The sequence below is a fragment of the Cicer arietinum genome, chromosome 7, assembly GCF_000331145.2.
Source record: "Cicer arietinum cultivar CDC Frontier isolate Library 1 chromosome 7, Cicar.CDCFrontier_v2.0, whole genome shotgun sequence".
Lineage (NCBI taxonomy): Eukaryota > Viridiplantae > Streptophyta > Magnoliopsida > Fabales > Fabaceae > Cicer > Cicer arietinum.
Genome location: NC_021166.2, coordinates 3,002,479 through 3,020,465, shown reverse-complemented (window position 1 = coordinate 3,020,465; position 17,987 = coordinate 3,002,479). Strand labels below are relative to the sequence as shown.

Here is a 17,987-nt window from a genome sequence, read left to right as displayed (position 1 = left end):
AAGGAAACGTAAAACAAAAAAAAGAAAAGAAGAAGAAGAAGGGACCTTAGTCAGCTAAGGAGAAGACGTGTCCATGAACTCAGTATTTAAGAAGCAACATGGCTTGGTTGACGATTTACTACGTGTCAACTTCAACTTTCAAGTAAAGTAAAGGCTGTGATATACTACTATAGTGGTGGTTGCGGATTAATCTTGCTTGCTGCATCTCTTCACATGTGAAGTTATTATTATTATTATTATCAGAATCAATCTTCATCTTTTATACTATCAATGGAATGAATTGATAATAATATTACTACCTTCCTTTTTTTTCATAAACTCTGTTATGTTTCTTTTGAACTTTATTTCATTCCAACTTAAATACTAACTGCTGATTATTAAATCTCCCTCCCTTTTTTGCCACACATACACAGAGGTCAATCCTTCTTCTCTTCTCTTCTGTCCCCACCATCACCTTTACTATTCCAATCGAATCCAATCGTATCAGATTCCTCTTTTCTCTCTCGTTTTTTCTGCATTATTCTATTTTTAAATTTTTAAATAATAAATCATTATAATAATATAACAGATCGTTTTGTTGACTAGACCAAGTAAAATTGACGTCGCTAAGTATTCTTCTCCGATGGCGATTTCCGACGAGCCTTCAACTGTAGGCAACGGCGTCATCCGAACCGGCTCGGTTCTCAACCATTCATCCGACTTGCGCCGCAGGCCGAGCGCAACTTCCGTCAACGGCTTGTTCGATTCGACTGCCACTGTCGAAGGCGAGAGTTCCGGTGAAGAGTTAGCGAAGGATTCTAGTTCCGACGACTCTATCAGCAGCGACCAACACAACGTCGTAAACCCAGAACAAACTCGATTGCCTGATATTTCTGCAATCAAATTTGCTTACCGTCCTTCTGTCCCTGCTCATCGTAGAATCAAGGAAAGTCCTCTCAGCTCCGACAACATTTTCCGGCAGGTTGTCGCCGTTAACTTATGCTTTTTCAATACTTCATTTTTCTTCCAAATTTACGTTACTTGGCAGTAGTTAGTAGATTTTGTTTTTTATTTTTAAATTAGATCAGAATTTGACGTGAGATTATAAATTGAAATGAAAACAAATTAGTTGAACGAATAGAGCAAAGTCAAACCGCATTATTTTCATTTAAAAGATGGAATGTGAAAACATTAGAAAATATATGTATAGTGTACAGTAGTACTAGGCAAATTCTATAACTTAACTATTCTTCTCGTCTTTAAGACAGAGATAAAGATTGACTTAATTGATGTCGGTTCCACGAATTAAATTTTGAAGAAAACGAATATCAGTCGAGCCATTATCTCGGCAGGAAAAACCAAAAGGACAGTTGAGTTATACATCTGAGGAATGTCGTCAATCATCATTAGAGTTTTAGATGATTTTTTTAGCACTGCGTCCACCATGGCATCCGCCATTAGTTGTTTGTAGTATCCATTTATGTTAAGAATTTAATGGAATGGGATTGTAGTAGTACTAATAGGATTTAATAGAACCTGTTATTTCAAACCTACTACTGTGTTTTCAGTGTTATGAAAAAGAAGCCCTGCCGACCAGGTAATTGAATTTCTTTACTAATTATTCAATCAGTTGCAGAGTCATGCTGGCCTCTTCAACCTGTGTATTGTAGTGCTTGTTGCAGTCAATAGCAGACTTATCATTGAGAATTTAATGAAGGTTTCACTCTTCCCTATTTAATATGATCAAGGTTTCTTTATTATGGTCTTGATAAAGTTTGGCAGTTCATTTTTTGTCCCTTTTTATATGTGCTTTATTTGTTCTGCTTCTGCAGTACGGTTGGTTGATTAAGACTGGCTTTTGGTTTAGTTCAAAGTCATTGAGAGATTGGCCCCTCTTCATGTGTTGGTAATGGTGTGGCAAATTCTTTTAATTATTAATTTTGAGGATTGTGTTAGGATTTACACGTAATTTGACAGTAAGGGGTTTATGCTTGGTTTGCAGTCTTACTCTTGCAATATTTCCTTTGGCGGCCTTTATAGTGGAAAAGTTGGCACAGCAAAAGCGTATCTATGAACCAGTAAGCTATAAGACCAACTGTGCTTTTATTAGATTTTGAGGGCTTGGGGGGACCACATGAGATTCTTTTTTTCTGTATAGCTAAAATATTTTTGAAATATTGTTGATTGTGCTGTGGGTGTTCTATTTCAAACCATGTAATAAATATTTAATACATGGAAATATTTACTTCAATTTTTGCAGATTGTTGTTCTACTTCATATAATCATTACAACAGCTTCCATTCTCTATCCTATTTTAGTAATCCTCCGGTCAGTTTTTTTCTTTTGTGAATTCTTCAGAATAAATTTTGGAGCTTCAATCTAGATCTGTTGCCCTTCTTTCTGTTTTGACACTTCTGATTAAATTATCGGTCCATTTTGATTGAATTTGCTAATGGAATATGAATGTAGAGAAGTATACAAGGATAGAATTTGTTATTTAATTGGGAACCCGGAACCCTCAGCTCATAGTTCAGTATCAATATGATAAACAAACAAAGTCAAGGATGAAAAATTCAAAAATGGTATAGGTACACAGGTGTTACAGAGACCTGTTAACACTCCTCACAACTGTTACCAAACTACCTGATAACAGCCAATTCCCCTACTCTCCTGGTTATTGTTTTTCTAATGTAAACCTTCTCTATTAGAGGCCTACTGTCACTGTGACATCGTCTTGCACAGGAAGTATATACATAATTCCTATAGTTAGTTAGAGGGTTAGGATGTGATTTAATAAATAGGAAAAATGAGGAAATAGAAGGGTGTGATTGAAGTCAGTGAGTTTTGGGAGGGTTTGGGCACACTGGAATCAGCCGTAGAGTGTATATAATAACATTCTTTCCTTCTGATCACATTGATTCCCTTGTTCCTAATACAAATCTATCTTTTTCCATTGGTTCTGGATGTTTCTCCACCTAATACCAGTTGAATATATCAGAAGTTTAAAAGCAGTAATTTTAATTATTAACTATGGAGAAATATGAAGCCTTTGGGTGAACCATAGTTCAATATTTGGTTCCTAATTCTTATAATGTTGGAATTATATGTCTTACAAATTATTATTGGAAAATTTGAATGGTTAAGTCAATTAGCAAAATGGGAAAAACGGAAAAGAAAGGAAAAAACTGAGAACAAGAGCATGCCTTCCTTATTTTCCTAATATGATACAGGTAGCCTGTTTGTAGAGATTTTAGTTCTTTAAAGTAAAGATGACTACTGAAGGGATAAATAATTACATACCTGTGCATTCTTTGACATTTCAATAGATAAGGCTATAGCAAAGATGCTCGTCTTTCTCTGCAGGTGCGATTCTGCTTTTATATCAGGCGTCACACTAATGCTACTTGCTTGCATTGTATGGTTAAAACTGGTTTCTTATGCTCATACAAACTATGATTTGAGAGCAGTTACCAATTCAATTGAAAAGGTAATATTTGTGTTCCCCTTGTAAGTTGGTATCTATTGCAGAATATCATTTCAACATTTTTGTAGAGTAAATATTTGAAGATGAGGATATGCCTCACAATCTATGTGGTGGTCAATTTTAAAACAGGAACATTTTGATTTACTAAGCTGTAGCTTTTGGATTTCATGTTTTCTTAACATTTCATCAAATGCTAAAATCGATTTATTTCATCATCATAAGATTACTTCCATTCTGAATGATAATCTCTTCAGATGTGTGAATGTATGTGGTATGTAAGCATTCGTTTTGCCCCCCATTGAATCTTGTTTCCTGTGTTATAGGGAGAAGTGCTTCCCAATACTGTGAATATGGACTATCCATACGATGTGAGCTTCAAAAGCCTGGCTTACTTTATGGTTGCTCCTACATTATGTTACCAGGTAGCAGCTTTGTCACTGTTTCCTCATTTAGTTTCACTATATTTACTCGTAATGATATGTGGATCCATTAGCTCAATTGTTAGTGGGGAGAGTATGAATGGTGGTACTTATCCCCTTGGTACCAGGTTCTACTCTTATGGAAGGCAAAAACTCGCTAGTTTCCAACAGGGGGCGAAAGTTCGTGAATAGAGTGTCTGTTGGTGGGCCCGGGCTGTTACATTTATCTCATTAGATTGCTTTTAAGCACGGCCATATGGACTTGTTGATATATCTTCAGTATAGAATATGATTAAACTTTTTATTGAACAATCTCAGAATATGTCATGCACAGATAATTGTTATGCGCCTACAAAATTGAATTCTCTTCTAACAGGCATAACTGGTCCAATTTTCTGCGTGATCACTTGATTAGTAGGAAATGCATCCAATTCTTATCCTGCTTTTCCTTTTTGTCTTCAGATGTTGGCAATTTGACCTCATCCATATTACACTTAATAGATATTCCTTTTCTCTTGGCATGCCTTTATAGTAGACAACCAAACAATTTCCAGCATCAAATACAAACTCTATAGCAGAACTCCCAAGATAATTTTTCTAGGTTCCCTTGCACATTCTATTTGTTCAGAATTCCCAACATTCCCTTGCATTCCACAAGTTACTGGACTAAATTCTGCTAGTCATATCTAACCTGTATTTCGCAATCACATTTTGATTTGGTTGTGTTTTATCCTGGTCGTTGCTTCTCGGTTTTATATATTTAGGGGATGAAGTTCTTTCAGAGGATTGCCTACTTCATTTTAACTAGTATGAGATTATAAAATGTAGCATATATTTCTTTTGCTTTTTGAGGATATGGTATTGCCTTTGTCGTTTTTTATTTCAGTGTTGATATCCTAGGTTGCAGTCCATTTGTTTTTTTTTGCATTTTCCCACATAATTGCATTTCACTTCTTTTTATTTTCTAGGAGCAAAATTTCTCTCAATATTTCCCACATGTATCTTGTTCTCATTGATCACATGTGCTATGAACTATTGTTTTAGCCAAGATATCCTCGCACCCCTTTTATTCGAAAGGGTTGGGTGTTACGTCAACTTGTCAAGCTGATAATATTTACTGGAGTTATGGGATTTATAATAGAACAAGTAAGCAGTCCCTGTTAATAAATTGTGTTAACTTTCTTTTCTTTTTTTACATTGTTGTATTTTAACTTTACCAATTCTGCAGGTATTCTGACAATGTTTTGATCATATTGCAGTATATTAATCCTATTGTACAAAATTCCCAGCATCCTTTGAAGGGAAACCTTCTATCTGCCATCGAAAGAGTTCTGAAGCTGTCTGTTCCAAATTTATATGTGTGGCTCTGCATGTTCTACTGCTTTTTCCACCTTTGGTATTCCATCTCTTATTTAGTTAAACATGCGTGATGTGTGTATTTTCTATAAATTATTAGTATGATTTCACTTGTCGTAAATTGAAAATATTGAAGTTCTAGTTTCTTGCGTTTAATGTTTTGACTTCTGTGCCCTGCCAATTTTCTTATGTTGTTAATGTCATCTATATGTAATTGATTGATCTTTCAATCAATCCTCAAAACCATACTCATCTTTCTTTAAACCCTCAAAGTGCATCATTGATGGGAAGATCTTAGCTGATCAAAGTTGTGTGCGTTTATTGACCGTTGTTGTTTGAAGTATATGCTCCATCGCATGTAAAATCATTTGTATAGCCTCTCTTTGGTGCACCACCCAGGGAATAACGGAATTGTCTGTTCCATATAGTCGGCCTCACTTAGTAGAATATAAGGTTTAATAGTTGTTATCTTTGGTGCGCCACTTATAGTAAATTTAAGTGATGCTCTGAACCAGATACACAAAGGAATTGGAGAGCTTTTTTTTATTGACAAATTTGTAAATTTTACATGTGTCCTGTGACAATATCTTATTTCTCTTCATTTATACTCTTTATTATTTCATTAATAAAAAAAAAAATCTTTTAAAAAAATTATCCGTCTACACACAATTAATGCTGATCTGTATGTCATAGTTGTGGATATTGGAAGTATATAGTTGAACTTAGTATTTTCAGATTTAATTAGTATCTGAAGCAGTTTATCCTTGCTGTTTGAATGTAGGTTGAATATACTGGCAGAGCTGCTTCGATTTGGTGATCGTGAATTCTACAAGGATTGGTGGAATGCCAAAACTGTTGAAGAGGTAGGTTCTTTACCCTAATACACTGTTGTGTATTTACAACACTTCCATTATTTCATGAAAAATTTGTGACTTTTTTTGTCTTTGTTGGATGTATTTGTGCCGCTCCTGTCATCAGTATTGGAGGATGTGGAATATGGTATGTCTTTCTCTGTTTCTCATATTTAGTTCTGATGATCAAATTGTTTAAGCCTAAATAAATTATTCTGAAATTTCATGTCATAACACATCAGTGATTTTTATTACTTTTGAGTGGAGTTCTAAATCATTAGGGTACAACTGAACGGATTCTTTCACTTTGCAGCCTGTTCACAAATGGATGATTCGCCACCTATATTTTCCGTGTTTAAGGACTGGTATACCCAAGGTAATCAAGCATCTTCATGTGTTACTAAACAAACCCCGAACTTATTCAGTCTAAACACTTCTTAGGTGTGGATGGAAAATTTATTTTTGGATAATGTCGGTCTGTGTTTACCATCTCAATTTATTGTTGTCGAATTGAATTAACATCTTACTTCTGTCCTAATAAACATGTAATTTTGTACAAATTTGTCAAAGAATTTATGTTACGTGAGTTTTAGTTACACACACACACACACACTTGAATGCCACTATATGTTTGATGCAATTTGGGAGCTATGTGTAGAATGTATCAATTGATAGAAAATAAGGCTACTACTCTATTTACTAAATGTTTACAAAATTGATAGGCAATAAGGCTATCCCTCCCCACTTGTGTCCTATTTATTTTGTATTCTAATTCCCTCTAACTACTAATCAACCAACTACTCTAGCTGTCATTAACCAACTAAATTCTTATCTTCTATCCAAACACTTTACTTATTTTCATGCCTGATAACCTTGTTATATATGTTTTTTCTTCTATGTTCTTTGTTGTTAAGCATTTCTAACCATTATAATTGTTTCTCATTGGTTGATATTTGGATTGGCTCTTCACTTGTTGAACATATCGATATTTTTGTGTGGAGTTCTAATACATTTTATTGCATTTTTTATCATTATATTGTACAGGGTGCTGCTGTTTTAATCGCCTTCCTGGTTTCTGCTTTGTTCCATGAGGTGTGTTGTTCATCTTTTTTTGACAGTTATATTTTGACATGGCAGTTATATTTTCACTGTTATATTTTCTAGTTTCTACCTTTCTACCTGTGTTGTCATTATATTGATTTTGGCACCAAAGCTCCCTTCAATACACTTGATGGTGCCTGTCTTTAGCTGCGAATCATTTTATGTTCATGTTGTTTTCAGTCAATCTTCCATTTATTCCTCCTAATAAAAAGTATGCATGTAAATATGAATAACTTATTTGCTTGCCATTGACAACCAGAGCTTCACGATTTTCTCACGGTTTTTATTCTATCTGATTGCAGCTGTGCATCGCCGTTCCTTGTCACATATTCAAATTGTGGGCTTTTAGTGGAATTATGTTTCAGGTAAAATCAAACTACCATATTGCTCTTTTGTTTGCTTACATGCAATAAATTGAACTCGAGTGAGGATCGGCCTAGAAAAAGAAACAACGATATCTCTGTTTCTGTTGTTCTTTGATGGCTGAATGTAAGAAAATGTTCTGTAGAGTAAGAAATTTGCTCTATCGTTGAAATAATAGTTGATAATCATAAATATCATCCATATTATTAATATTGGTTCACTTGACATGATAAGGAATGTCTTTTTTTTCTAGGTTCCGTTGGTCTTGATAACTAATTATCTGCAAAATAAATTCAGCAACTCAATGGTAAGTGTGTTATATACGTAAATTGGTGTGTGATAATGGATCTTATTGTTCGTTATCTTTAAGCTGATTCATTGGTTTATTCAAATTGGTAATTTCTTCATGCCAGGTTGGAAATATGTTTTTTTGGTTCACATTCTGCATTCTTGGTCAACCGATGTGTGTACTACTATACTACCATGACTTGATGAATAGGGAAAGCAAACTTGACCAAAGCTAGCATAACATTGCATCAATGTCTTTGAATTCATCTTGATCCATATATACTTATTAACTCAATCAACTCCCCTGACAATCCTATCAAATTGTAAATTTTGAAGCAATGCTCTGGCATTGATGGCTGCCAAGGTACAGTATAACTAGTTAGAAGGATAGTTGTAAATGTGTACAAAATATTTATTCCTTCCTAGTTTGAAGTTCCACGGATGATATTTCTCTTCTCTTTTTGGCCCAACGGATCATGTTTATTAACATATGATATATTTTTTCTCTAGATAGATATAGTCGTCATTTGTCTCTTATAATTTTAAGAGAAATACTAATAAGTTTCCTTAGCCCTTTCGGACTTATACTGTTGTGTTTTATCATTATATCTCAAGTTAATTCTTTATGTCGGTTAACATGTATAGTATTGTGTCAAACCTCATTTTTCTTAGTTTTTGTCAATTTTGTCCAAAAAAATAGTTTGTCAATATATTGCCTTTTTTCCTCAGACAAAACGTTAATATTCCTTCCGTAATAAATGTTTTTTTTTTCCTTATAATTTATTACTGAAGGACTATATTGAAAAGAAGAGTAGATAATATATTTAATGTATTCTCTTTGTGTATTGATATTGCAAAAGTATCTTTTTAGTATGTGTCTAACTCTTGTTTTTTATCTCAAAGATAAATTAATACTATGCATTTATCAATTTGAAATGAAACTTAAATTTAGAGATAACTATTTTTTCTAAAAGGTGTTTAAAAAATTTTTTTTTTGTAAGATGCTTATAATTAATTTGGTCTCTAAAGCTGGACGTGTTATTATTTTAGTCATTGGAATTTGTGAATAGGTAAAATCATCGTAGAAATTGTAGGAGGCCAGTCATTTTAGTTCTTTAGTTAGCTTCTTTCATTTAAGCCTATGAGATAGCACGTTAAATGTATTTGTGGCACACGACACTCCATGTATTCATGTCATTGCCACATTATCATAGAAGCAAGAAAATATAAAGAGGAAAAACCAATTATAACAATTATCCAAGCATCCACTCTCCTTCCTATCCATCTCTAGCATTCTCCCTCCACTTCTCTTTTTGAGATTCACCGCTATGAATTTGGTTGGTATCAAGGAGGAAAAAAATAATGGATTTCAATTAATATAGGAGAGAAGAGTTGAGATTTCAAGGAGGAGGAGGGCTAGAAACACACATCTCTCTCTTTTATTTCTTATACCAAACAATACATTAAATATATTATATTTCTCATATATAACTCTCTTTTCATTTTCTTCCTTCAACCCAACATTAAATTTTTGGTAAAATTTGTTAATAATTAATTTATTAATAGTTTATATTATATTTCTCTTATAGTATGTGTCTTATTTCTTAAGATAATTATTGAATATATAATTTTTATAATAAAATGAATTTCATTTACTACAATATTCTTATTAAGAATAGTTAAACAAATGTCCTTAGGACATTTATTAAACAAATAAAAAAAGAATATTTGAGTTGAAAATAGCAATTATTATAATTCTAAAGTATTAAATAAACAAATTTTTAAAATTTTATTGCCATATCTAGATTCTTAAAATATACCTAAAAAACACTTATTAATATTTTCTATACACTTAAGAACTCTGATATATAAAAAATGCTAACCGGACTGAATGGAATATAAGAAAAATGTACACTATATTTCGTATTTACATATCTAAAAGAATAATTAATGTGTTTAGGAGATTGATTAGCATTAGCATGAGGATTATAAATATAAGTGGAATAAATAATAAATTAAACACCGACGGAAGAGCATAGTAGTGAGGGCCTGAAAGATATAATAATAGTGTAAAATTAAGAAAGCAAAGACATAGTTATAGTTAGTACTTAGTAGTTAAGAGTACACAGACATAAAAAACATTAACTTCTCTGGCTTTACTTCCTGCTCGTCACTACACAAAAACACTGAATTCAATCAAAATGGAAGATTTCAGATCCAAATCGTACGGTGATGGAAGGATGCAGCAAATTGAGACCTACTCTGCACCTCAAAACGGAGCAACTACTACTACTACCGTCTATGGCATGCAAGATCTACGTTGTTACAGTGCTTCTTACACCTCCTCTGTTCACCCAACACAAACCCAAAACCAACCCCAAATTGGTGCTACTACTAACGATGTTAAATTCAAGAAAGGAAAATCCACAAATGGGTCAACTTCTAAAAGTTGGAGCTTTAATGATCCTGAATTGCAGAGGAAAAAGAGGGTTGCTAGTTACAAAGTTTATGCTGTTGAAGGTAAACTCAAAGGTTCTCTTAGGAAGAGTTTTAAGTGGATTAAAGATAGGTGCACCAGAGTTGTTCATGGTTGGTAGGTTATATAAATTAAGGGTCTTGTCTTGCTATTTAAATTGAAATTGAAATTGAAATTAAACCCTTATTTCTTATTTGGGGGTTTCTAATTTTGGTGCCGTGTCACCATCTGAATTGAAATTTCAATTGGGGTTTCACATATGAATAATTGTTATTTGTTTGGCTTGTTTATTTATTGGTTATTGTTTGTGTCAAGGATAATTGGATTGTAATATATTATGGAAGAGAAATTGTGATTCATGTCTTCAATGTAGTTTGTTTTTGCAAAGAATGTTGTAAGTAATCATCTTGTTTGTAGGTGAAGTGTCACTTCAATGGTAAGATTTTGATATTGTAATTTAAGAGACAGAGTTCCAATCTGCTTGGAGATGATTGTAAAATAATTATTAGTGTCACTTTAATTAATAATAATACGATGATTTTGATTTAGTGCTGTAATGGAAATTTCCTTTTATATCTCTTTGTGGTTGTGGGCTTTCAATTCCTTCTACTCTGTTGGACCTGTCATTTTTAACATTTGTTTTTATTATTATTTGGATAAAATTACTTAGTGCGTTAATCACTATTCCCCTTCTTGTGTTTGATGTGTCGGAGAAATCTGTTGTGTGGCTCACTTGTTTTCTGAAATATTCTTCTTTTTTCCCTCTTGTGAAAATTGATCAACTTTTTAGGCTTTTTTGGTGTAATTTTTTTGTCTGAATGGTTGGAGTTTCAAAGGTACAAAAGGACATCTTTTTTACTTATCTACATAATTATAATGATATGGTTCAGCTCATGAAGAAACATTTGGATGCTCATAGGTAACATTTTCTGAACACTTCTAAAATAAGTATTTATTTACTTTAGTACAGGAAATCAATGCTAGAATGAGTCGGTCATGTTGGCTCGAATGAGGCTTGTTTTTTTAGTAGAGTCGAATTTGGTATTTTAAGGTTTACAACACTTATATTAATATACACTATGCACCAACCACTTGTACAAGACTTCGGTAGTAAATGAGACTTGTTGATTATGAGAACTTTATTGGATTTGGAATGGCATTTTACTCGCTACCCTGAAGATCACTAGGAATTATGAGGACATGACAGATCCAAACTGGAGGGAAATTTTTTAAGGTGAACTTGTTTTGGCAAACGAGTGTGATCTATATTAATGTCTCTTCTGTCCCGCGAAGATAGTTCTGTTGGTGAATTAAGTGACGTTGAAAGAGTTTTAGGTAGGAGGTTCAAGGTTCAATCTCGAAAACCAACATAATCTAACTTACTAGCATTTATCTGTAAAAAGTATTACTGTTCTTCTCAAAGATAGTTATTATTTACGAACAAATTCTTAATGATTCTTCATAATTTGAAGTCTTTAAGCAAAAGACTATTTCTTTTTTTTCTCCCAGGGATAAATGGGATTTGATATCATGATTTGCCAAGAAACTTGTTCGCTAAATGAAATTATTGGAGTTAACATTGTTGACTGTTTTCAATTGGAAGGATATTCACCAAAGAAACCAACAGACTCACTGATTATTAGCTGAATTCCCTACTATAATCATATGACAGTAAGCCATCTCAGTCCCAACAGAAAAATCAATAGCTTATTTTACTACCCTCAACTTTTCCATCTATCACATCAGGTAGAATTTCAACATGTTTCCTTAGCAGATAATATTAAAAAAGGAATTTAGCTCTCAAACACACTCTTTTAAATATAGTCTCATATATGAAGCCACATTATTCCCATTTTTTATTCCTTTACTTGGTTACCACTAGGTACTACCAAATTGAGAGATTTTAGCCTTTATTATTTTAAATATTTGGACTTTAAATGTTTATGTGAAAAGGATGTTGAATTTCTCAAAGAAGGATCAATAATTTACTTGATCTGGACACTCAATGAGGCCTTGAAAGTGTGCAACTGGTAAAAACCTTCAAAAATTGAAAAGATCATAAATTCTTATTTTTAGTGGCATTTCAACTTTGTCAAGTTTTTACAATGTTCTAATTTTAACTTGATTTCTAATTGTTGTGATATGGATTAAGGTATGGACTTTTTCAAAGAGAAACAATAGATACCTCTAATGTTTCCAATAATGAAATCTTGTTGAATATTTAATACACCTATAATGTTTCTTTATTAAAACTATTGTACCTTTTCTTTAATTAGCAAAAGACATTACGATTACATGATTAATAGTCCTAAATGATAGACTTTGAAAACAAAATTGTTAACAAATTTAGCATTAACATCAATGAAATCATACATTTACATAGGAATGTGGTAAAAGAAATTCTCATTCACGAAGAATACAACTATAAATCTAGTTTACATGTTCAACGAAAACTTTTGGACAATGAAATCATATATTTAAAGAGAAAAGTGGTAAAAGAAATTCTCATTCATAGAATACAAACTATAAATCTAGTTTAAATGTTCAAAGAAAACCTTCTGATCTATCAAAATAAATGTCATACAAGTTTATCATGAAAGATGTCAACTAGAAAAAGGCTGGAGATAATATGATTTCAGCTTGATAAGAACCACACAAGGTAAAACATTCCATGTTCCTAATACCAGAATAATTTCCAGACACTTGCATCGTGGAAACTAAAGGAATATTATCCCACAAGAATACAATGGCTAATTACATTTGATAATTTTGACCTTTGTGGTCCACGTGACCATGTAAACATCTGGTAAACCAATACAATAACTCACAGGAAAAGATGTTAATAACTCTGTTCCGGCCAGAAGTGAAGAGCCGATTAAACTTGAACTTTACAGTAAAGCACAATCCCTCGTTTGAGCAGATGAGTTAATACAGACCTGGAATTTCAAGTTCAGATCCAAATTTACTCAGCTCAATTTCACAACATAAGCAATGTTTGCTTTTGCTATCAACTCATTAGTCACTAGATGAGAAGAAGTTGAGATATTAATAATGGGTCCTCTCATCAGTCTCTAACTGCAAACCCTCCATGCCCCTAAGGGCACTGTCATAATTTTTGGCTTGAGAAGCACTTCTCCCAACCGGTGCTACTCTCTTGGGATCAGAAGATCCAATTGGTGAACTTCTTTGCCCGCCCAAAATTCTGTGTGCTGCTCCAGGGCTAGCCTCAGCAGTGCGTGTACGAACCTCTGACTCAGCACCAACAAATGCATCGCGACTACTAGAAACAGCAACTCGCCTAGATGATCCACTTGACTGACCCAAGACATTGGCACTTGATAACTGCATGATGACAGATGAGGCAAATATTGAGTTCGCAAAAAAAAAAGCTAATGTTGCATGTGAAATCTGGCATAAAATTAAATTCAGAATCATCTTACAGACCCATAACAAGGATCTGATTGGAAAAGGAACCATTTACAAAATATGCACTGTATGGCTTTATTTGCGAGGGTTTCAAAAAAAGGAATCAGTGGAAGGGATGATAGTCTCCATCTTGCATGGGGGATTATTTTCCTCCTTAATAAAACTAAAATCCTCATATAGGGGGTAACCCAAAAATTAAATGGAGGGAGAGTTTAACTCTAAATTACTTGCCTATTTTAATAATACTCTCAACAAAAAGATATCAATCATAAACATTCTCCCCCTATTCAGCATAACCTCGTCAATACCAGCAGAATAGATGGTGACTGAATTTCTATTATGAGAAACTTACAGTATTTAAAATGGGTCCTGACATTCTGCGCCTTGAGGAATCCACCGAAACCAAACCAGGGGGTTGCCCTTCTTCTGCTCCTGTATGAGACAGATCATTAGAGTTCACCAATATCATTTAAACTTGGGTGAAGAAGTTCAAGGGACGTGCCATTGCAAAACCTAGTTCGATAGGTAGTTGAAAATATACTTAATAAAACAATTGAAAAAAACTATAAATACAATAGTTCTGTAGAATGAATAAAAATTAAAGCGGCAAAGATTGATCACATCTGACAGTTCTACAAAGGCAATCTAACATAACTATAAAAGAAATCATACACTTCAGAATTGTTTTGGTCTTAATTTTAGGGAAAGGAGGTGGTGCCGCAGTTCAGTGCACGAAAAAGCCTTCGAGCTCATAAAGCACATTCAGGGCTCACATTTACCTCACCCTAAAGATATGAGAGGAGTCTCAAACATGCAACTTATTAGGCACAAGATCCTGCCTTACTCCATTTGACCGACCCATTGAGGTTCCACTTCAGAATTAAATTCACTGAACTACAATGTGATAACTGATAAATGAATATACAGATAAAAATATTGAAGGCCCATTACTCTTACAGGGGATCTTTAATAAACTACCTGTGTGTCTATCAGCATTGGTAACAGCAGGTGGCATTGCAGAACTGGTTCCCGCACTAGGACCCTAAACAAAGGCAAGCATTTATGAGTTCTATCCATTGCAGATGACATAATAATCACAGTTGGGGAAGAAAAAGAAAAACACTTACAATGGCCCGTGCTGGAGGTGTGGCAAGCTGTGATTGCTGATACTTCAAGATGGTCCAGTCAAACACATAATCAAACTGGAATCCTGTTCAAATGTCAATTTAATAATATATGCAACTTTAAACAATGATCTTACATAGACTCAAATGCAAAATATAAGAGAAAGCATACAGTAGACAAACTTGAGAAGTAAGGAAAAAGAAATCCTTTCGGTATGATAATAATTTCAAACCTTCACGAATAAACAGATCGCGAAATATTCTTTTGAGATAAGCATAATCTGGCTTATCATCAAACCTTAATGAGCGGCAGTAATGGAAGTATGATGCAAATTCTGTAGGATAACCCCGACATAAGGCCTGGAATAAGCAGCAAATTCTTAGTGTAGGTCATGAAGGAGTAGATAACATAAGCACTACAAAAGACTGATTACAATTTAACTTACTTCAATGGATGTAGAAACCTTTTTTTCACTGATTCTCTCATACTTCTGTTTCTTGGTTCCTGCTTTAAGTCCCTGCCAAGGAAGACTACAAAGAGAACACAAATCAGATAAAAATACACAGTGCTGGCAGACAGCAAAGTATAGGTAGACATTAATAATCACCTTCCTCTCAGGAAATACATCAAAACATAACCAAGAGATTCCAAATCATCTCTTCGACTTTGTTCTGTGCATCAATCACCAGCGAAGTAGAAGTAGTATTAGATAAGAAAATTTAACCATTCAAAATACAAGTTCAATGAAGAATCACAAACTAACACATACCAATGCCAAGATGAGTATTCATGCTAGCATATCTTGCAGTTCCAGTCAAATTTTTATTTTCTCTGCAGTGTTGATAATTAAATAGATTAGCCACATCACATCACCCCAAAAAATGGTTTTCAAATAGCAGCAGCTAAGTCTACACTTTCAAAATAAATTGCTGAAATATTGATGATATATTGCTACAACAGTGATAAGAATCATAATCTGGCCCTAGAATCTAGAAACCAGAAACTAGTGTTGTGCATATTACACTTACCACCACCAAGGCACCAACCCATCAGCTTAATAAATTATATCGTAAAAAATCATATCAATGAAAAATGAAAAGTTGATCACAATATTATAAAATTATGAATGGTGTTAGGAAGAACGGGATCACATTGCATGCATAAAATTCAAGTTTTTTTTTTAACTGAGAGGATTTGCTAGCAGATGCAGGCATAGAAGACCCACAGTTTCAGGAAATACCGTGCATTGAATTTCTACTATCAGGAATATATAAGGATGGTCTATAACTAGAAGTCGACAGAGCATTCTTGTGCAACAAGTTTTATAGTGTATTTGTCTCCTTACTCACAATTTACTAGTTAGGAGTCCTGGTCTAAGCAGAGACAATGGCATTATTATCGCGTGCCAGGGATGGGATCATAGGAGCTCTCAAAGAATATATGAATTCATGATCAAGTTATCAGTCAAATTTAGAGTCCAGCCTTTTTAAGGTGGGTTAACAAGAATTTTATGTTAGAAAACTTACAAGAAAATATCTATCTCTAATCTCACCACATCCTTAAGTTTTTTTTTATAGCTAAGTTACTGTTTACAGCCAATGCCGTGGCATACAGTAATTCTATCTCTATTTGAAGCATTAAACATTACTAACCAAACACTACCTGGAGTTAAGCAAGTTAAATACTAGTATCGATAAGACTAAAAACTCTTGAAATCAATTCAGATTAAAATAAATTTATCTCAAATCTCAATGAATACAAACTCAAACAGTTTCAACTAGTTTCAATATGTATGCCATTGCCACATAAACCCTGGTCCTTGTCATATGCCCAGTTTAGCAGCTACCCAGCAATCACAAATTCCATATAGAATACAGCATGTGGAATCATTGATATGCTGGCATTCAGATCTTTGTCATACTAGAGTGAATATCCAGAAAAAAATGCAACAATAAGATTTTTGGTATGCATATACTTGATGCTGTGATTGCCACTACAAGGTATGATGATGCATATTTATATGATATTATAACCTTAATAAAACAATAATAGCACATCCTCCCAGAGTCTCAATCCCTAATCTTCATTTTTCCCACATATACAGCTGTGCAATGTATGATACCTTGTAAAGCTACAACATAACTGCCATTGGATAAAAGTGGCTCCTATTAGGCTATGATTATTTAACTATGTGACTTCACAGTAGGAGTAACCAAGATTTGTACCGCACTTAATGCACACCAACTGAATCTTTATACCTGTAAGGAATGTGTTGATGGGTTGAACTATCTCTGTATTTCTTAGCCAGACCGAAATCAATAGCATAAACCTACATGCAAATCGATATGCATTAAATACCCTCATATATGGAGAGAAAAAATAGAAGTACCATACAACACATCCAAAATACGAATTTTAACAACATTAATTACCTGGTTCGCACGCCTTCCTAATCCCATTAGAAAATTATCTGGTTTGATATCTCGATGTAGAAATGATTTCGAATGAATGAACTCAACACGGTTGATCTGGCAAAAAAATAGGCGATTCTTAAAAATCATTAAATGAAAGCGCGTGAAAAAAAAAAGATAGTTTGCAAAGTCAACCAAGGCCTACCATTTGATCAGCAAGCATAAGAACTGTCTTTAGTGATAACTTTCTACTACAAAAGTTAAAGAGATCTTCAAGACTAGGTCCCAGCAGATCCATCACTAAAACATTGTAATCTCCCTCCACTCCAAACCATCTAACATTTGGAATTCCAGCTGTCAAAATCAAAATTGAGTTAGAACTCACCATAAATTATTACATATTTTTTGGTGGAGATGGGAGATGTCCTTATGCTCCTTGCAGAAAGCACACGAAAAAGGTAAAACAATGTATATGAAGATAGTAATTACTTCCTCCCTGGAGAATTCTGTACAACTTGGACTCGTACAGCAACTGAGGATGCTTAGTCTTGACATTTTCCTATTCAAAAACACGGCAATAAACCGAAAAAATTAAAAATAAGCTCCAGTGCACTTAAAGATATCAATAACCCAGTGCCTGCTTAAGACAAAATTCAACAAAAACCAATACACTTAATGTTAAGTCATAATAGTATGTATTTCTTCCGA

General features: G+C 33.7%; 3 protein-coding genes across 9 annotated transcripts in view; 2 read left to right on the top strand and 1 right to left on the bottom strand.

Annotated features, from left to right (window-relative positions):
- LOC101497785 (diacylglycerol O-acyltransferase 1A-like) lies at positions 1–10,865 on the top strand. Of its 6 annotated transcripts, none has more exons than XM_012717980.3 (17): positions 1–142; positions 586–961; positions 1,610–1,696; positions 1,812–1,885; positions 1,982–2,057; positions 2,240–2,307; positions 3,343–3,466; positions 3,787–3,885; positions 4,927–5,028; positions 5,142–5,278; positions 6,020–6,101; positions 6,217–6,237; positions 6,403–6,465; positions 7,134–7,181; positions 7,493–7,555; positions 7,807–7,860; positions 7,967–10,865. In XM_012717980.3, the coding sequence occupies exons 1-17, from the start codon at positions 99–101 to the stop codon at positions 8,075–8,077; spliced, it is 1,629 nt and encodes a 542-aa protein (XP_012573434.1). In that variant the 5' UTR covers positions 1–98; the 3' UTR covers positions 8,078–10,865. The 6 variants fall into 6 exon arrangements, with proteins under 6 accessions (XP_012573434.1, XP_073219485.1, XP_073219486.1 ...); XM_073363384.1 differs by having other exon boundaries at positions 19–142; positions 569–961; XM_073363385.1 differs by having other exon boundaries at positions 21–142; positions 569–961; positions 1,616–1,696.
- On the top strand, positions 10,043–10,865 carry LOC101497454 (uncharacterized). Its single transcript, XM_004507895.4, has one exon. The coding sequence runs from the start codon at positions 10,043–10,045 to the stop codon at positions 10,436–10,438; it is 396 nt and encodes a 131-aa protein (XP_004507952.1). The 3' UTR covers positions 10,439–10,865.
- A 2,060-nt stretch (positions 10,866–12,925) lies between these two features.
- LOC101496904 (casein kinase 1-like protein 1) overlaps positions 12,926–17,987 on the bottom strand; it is a 6,657-nt gene continuing 1,595 nt past the window's right edge. Inside the window, exons 3-14 of one of the 2 annotated variants that reach the window (XM_004507894.4) lie at positions 17,769–17,838; positions 17,485–17,633; positions 17,301–17,396; positions 17,127–17,197; positions 15,638–15,699; positions 15,476–15,539; positions 15,314–15,398; positions 15,101–15,227; positions 14,871–14,953; positions 14,722–14,785; positions 14,096–14,175; positions 12,926–13,659 (exon numbers count right to left, since the gene is read on the bottom strand). In XM_004507894.4, coding sequence (XP_004507951.1) covers positions 13,363–13,659; positions 14,096–14,175; positions 14,722–14,785; positions 14,871–14,953; positions 15,101–15,227; positions 15,314–15,398; positions 15,476–15,539; positions 15,638–15,699; positions 17,127–17,197; positions 17,301–17,396; positions 17,485–17,633; positions 17,769–17,838 — 1,248 coding nt within the window. In that variant the 3' untranslated portion in view covers positions 12,926–13,362. Of the gene's footprint in view, positions 13,660–14,095; positions 14,176–14,415; positions 14,638–14,721; positions 14,786–14,870; positions 14,954–15,100; positions 15,228–15,313; positions 15,399–15,475; positions 15,540–15,637; positions 15,700–17,126; positions 17,198–17,300; positions 17,397–17,484; positions 17,634–17,768; positions 17,839–17,987 lie in introns of those variants that run through there. The other variant, XM_073363386.1, reaches the window with a different exon arrangement.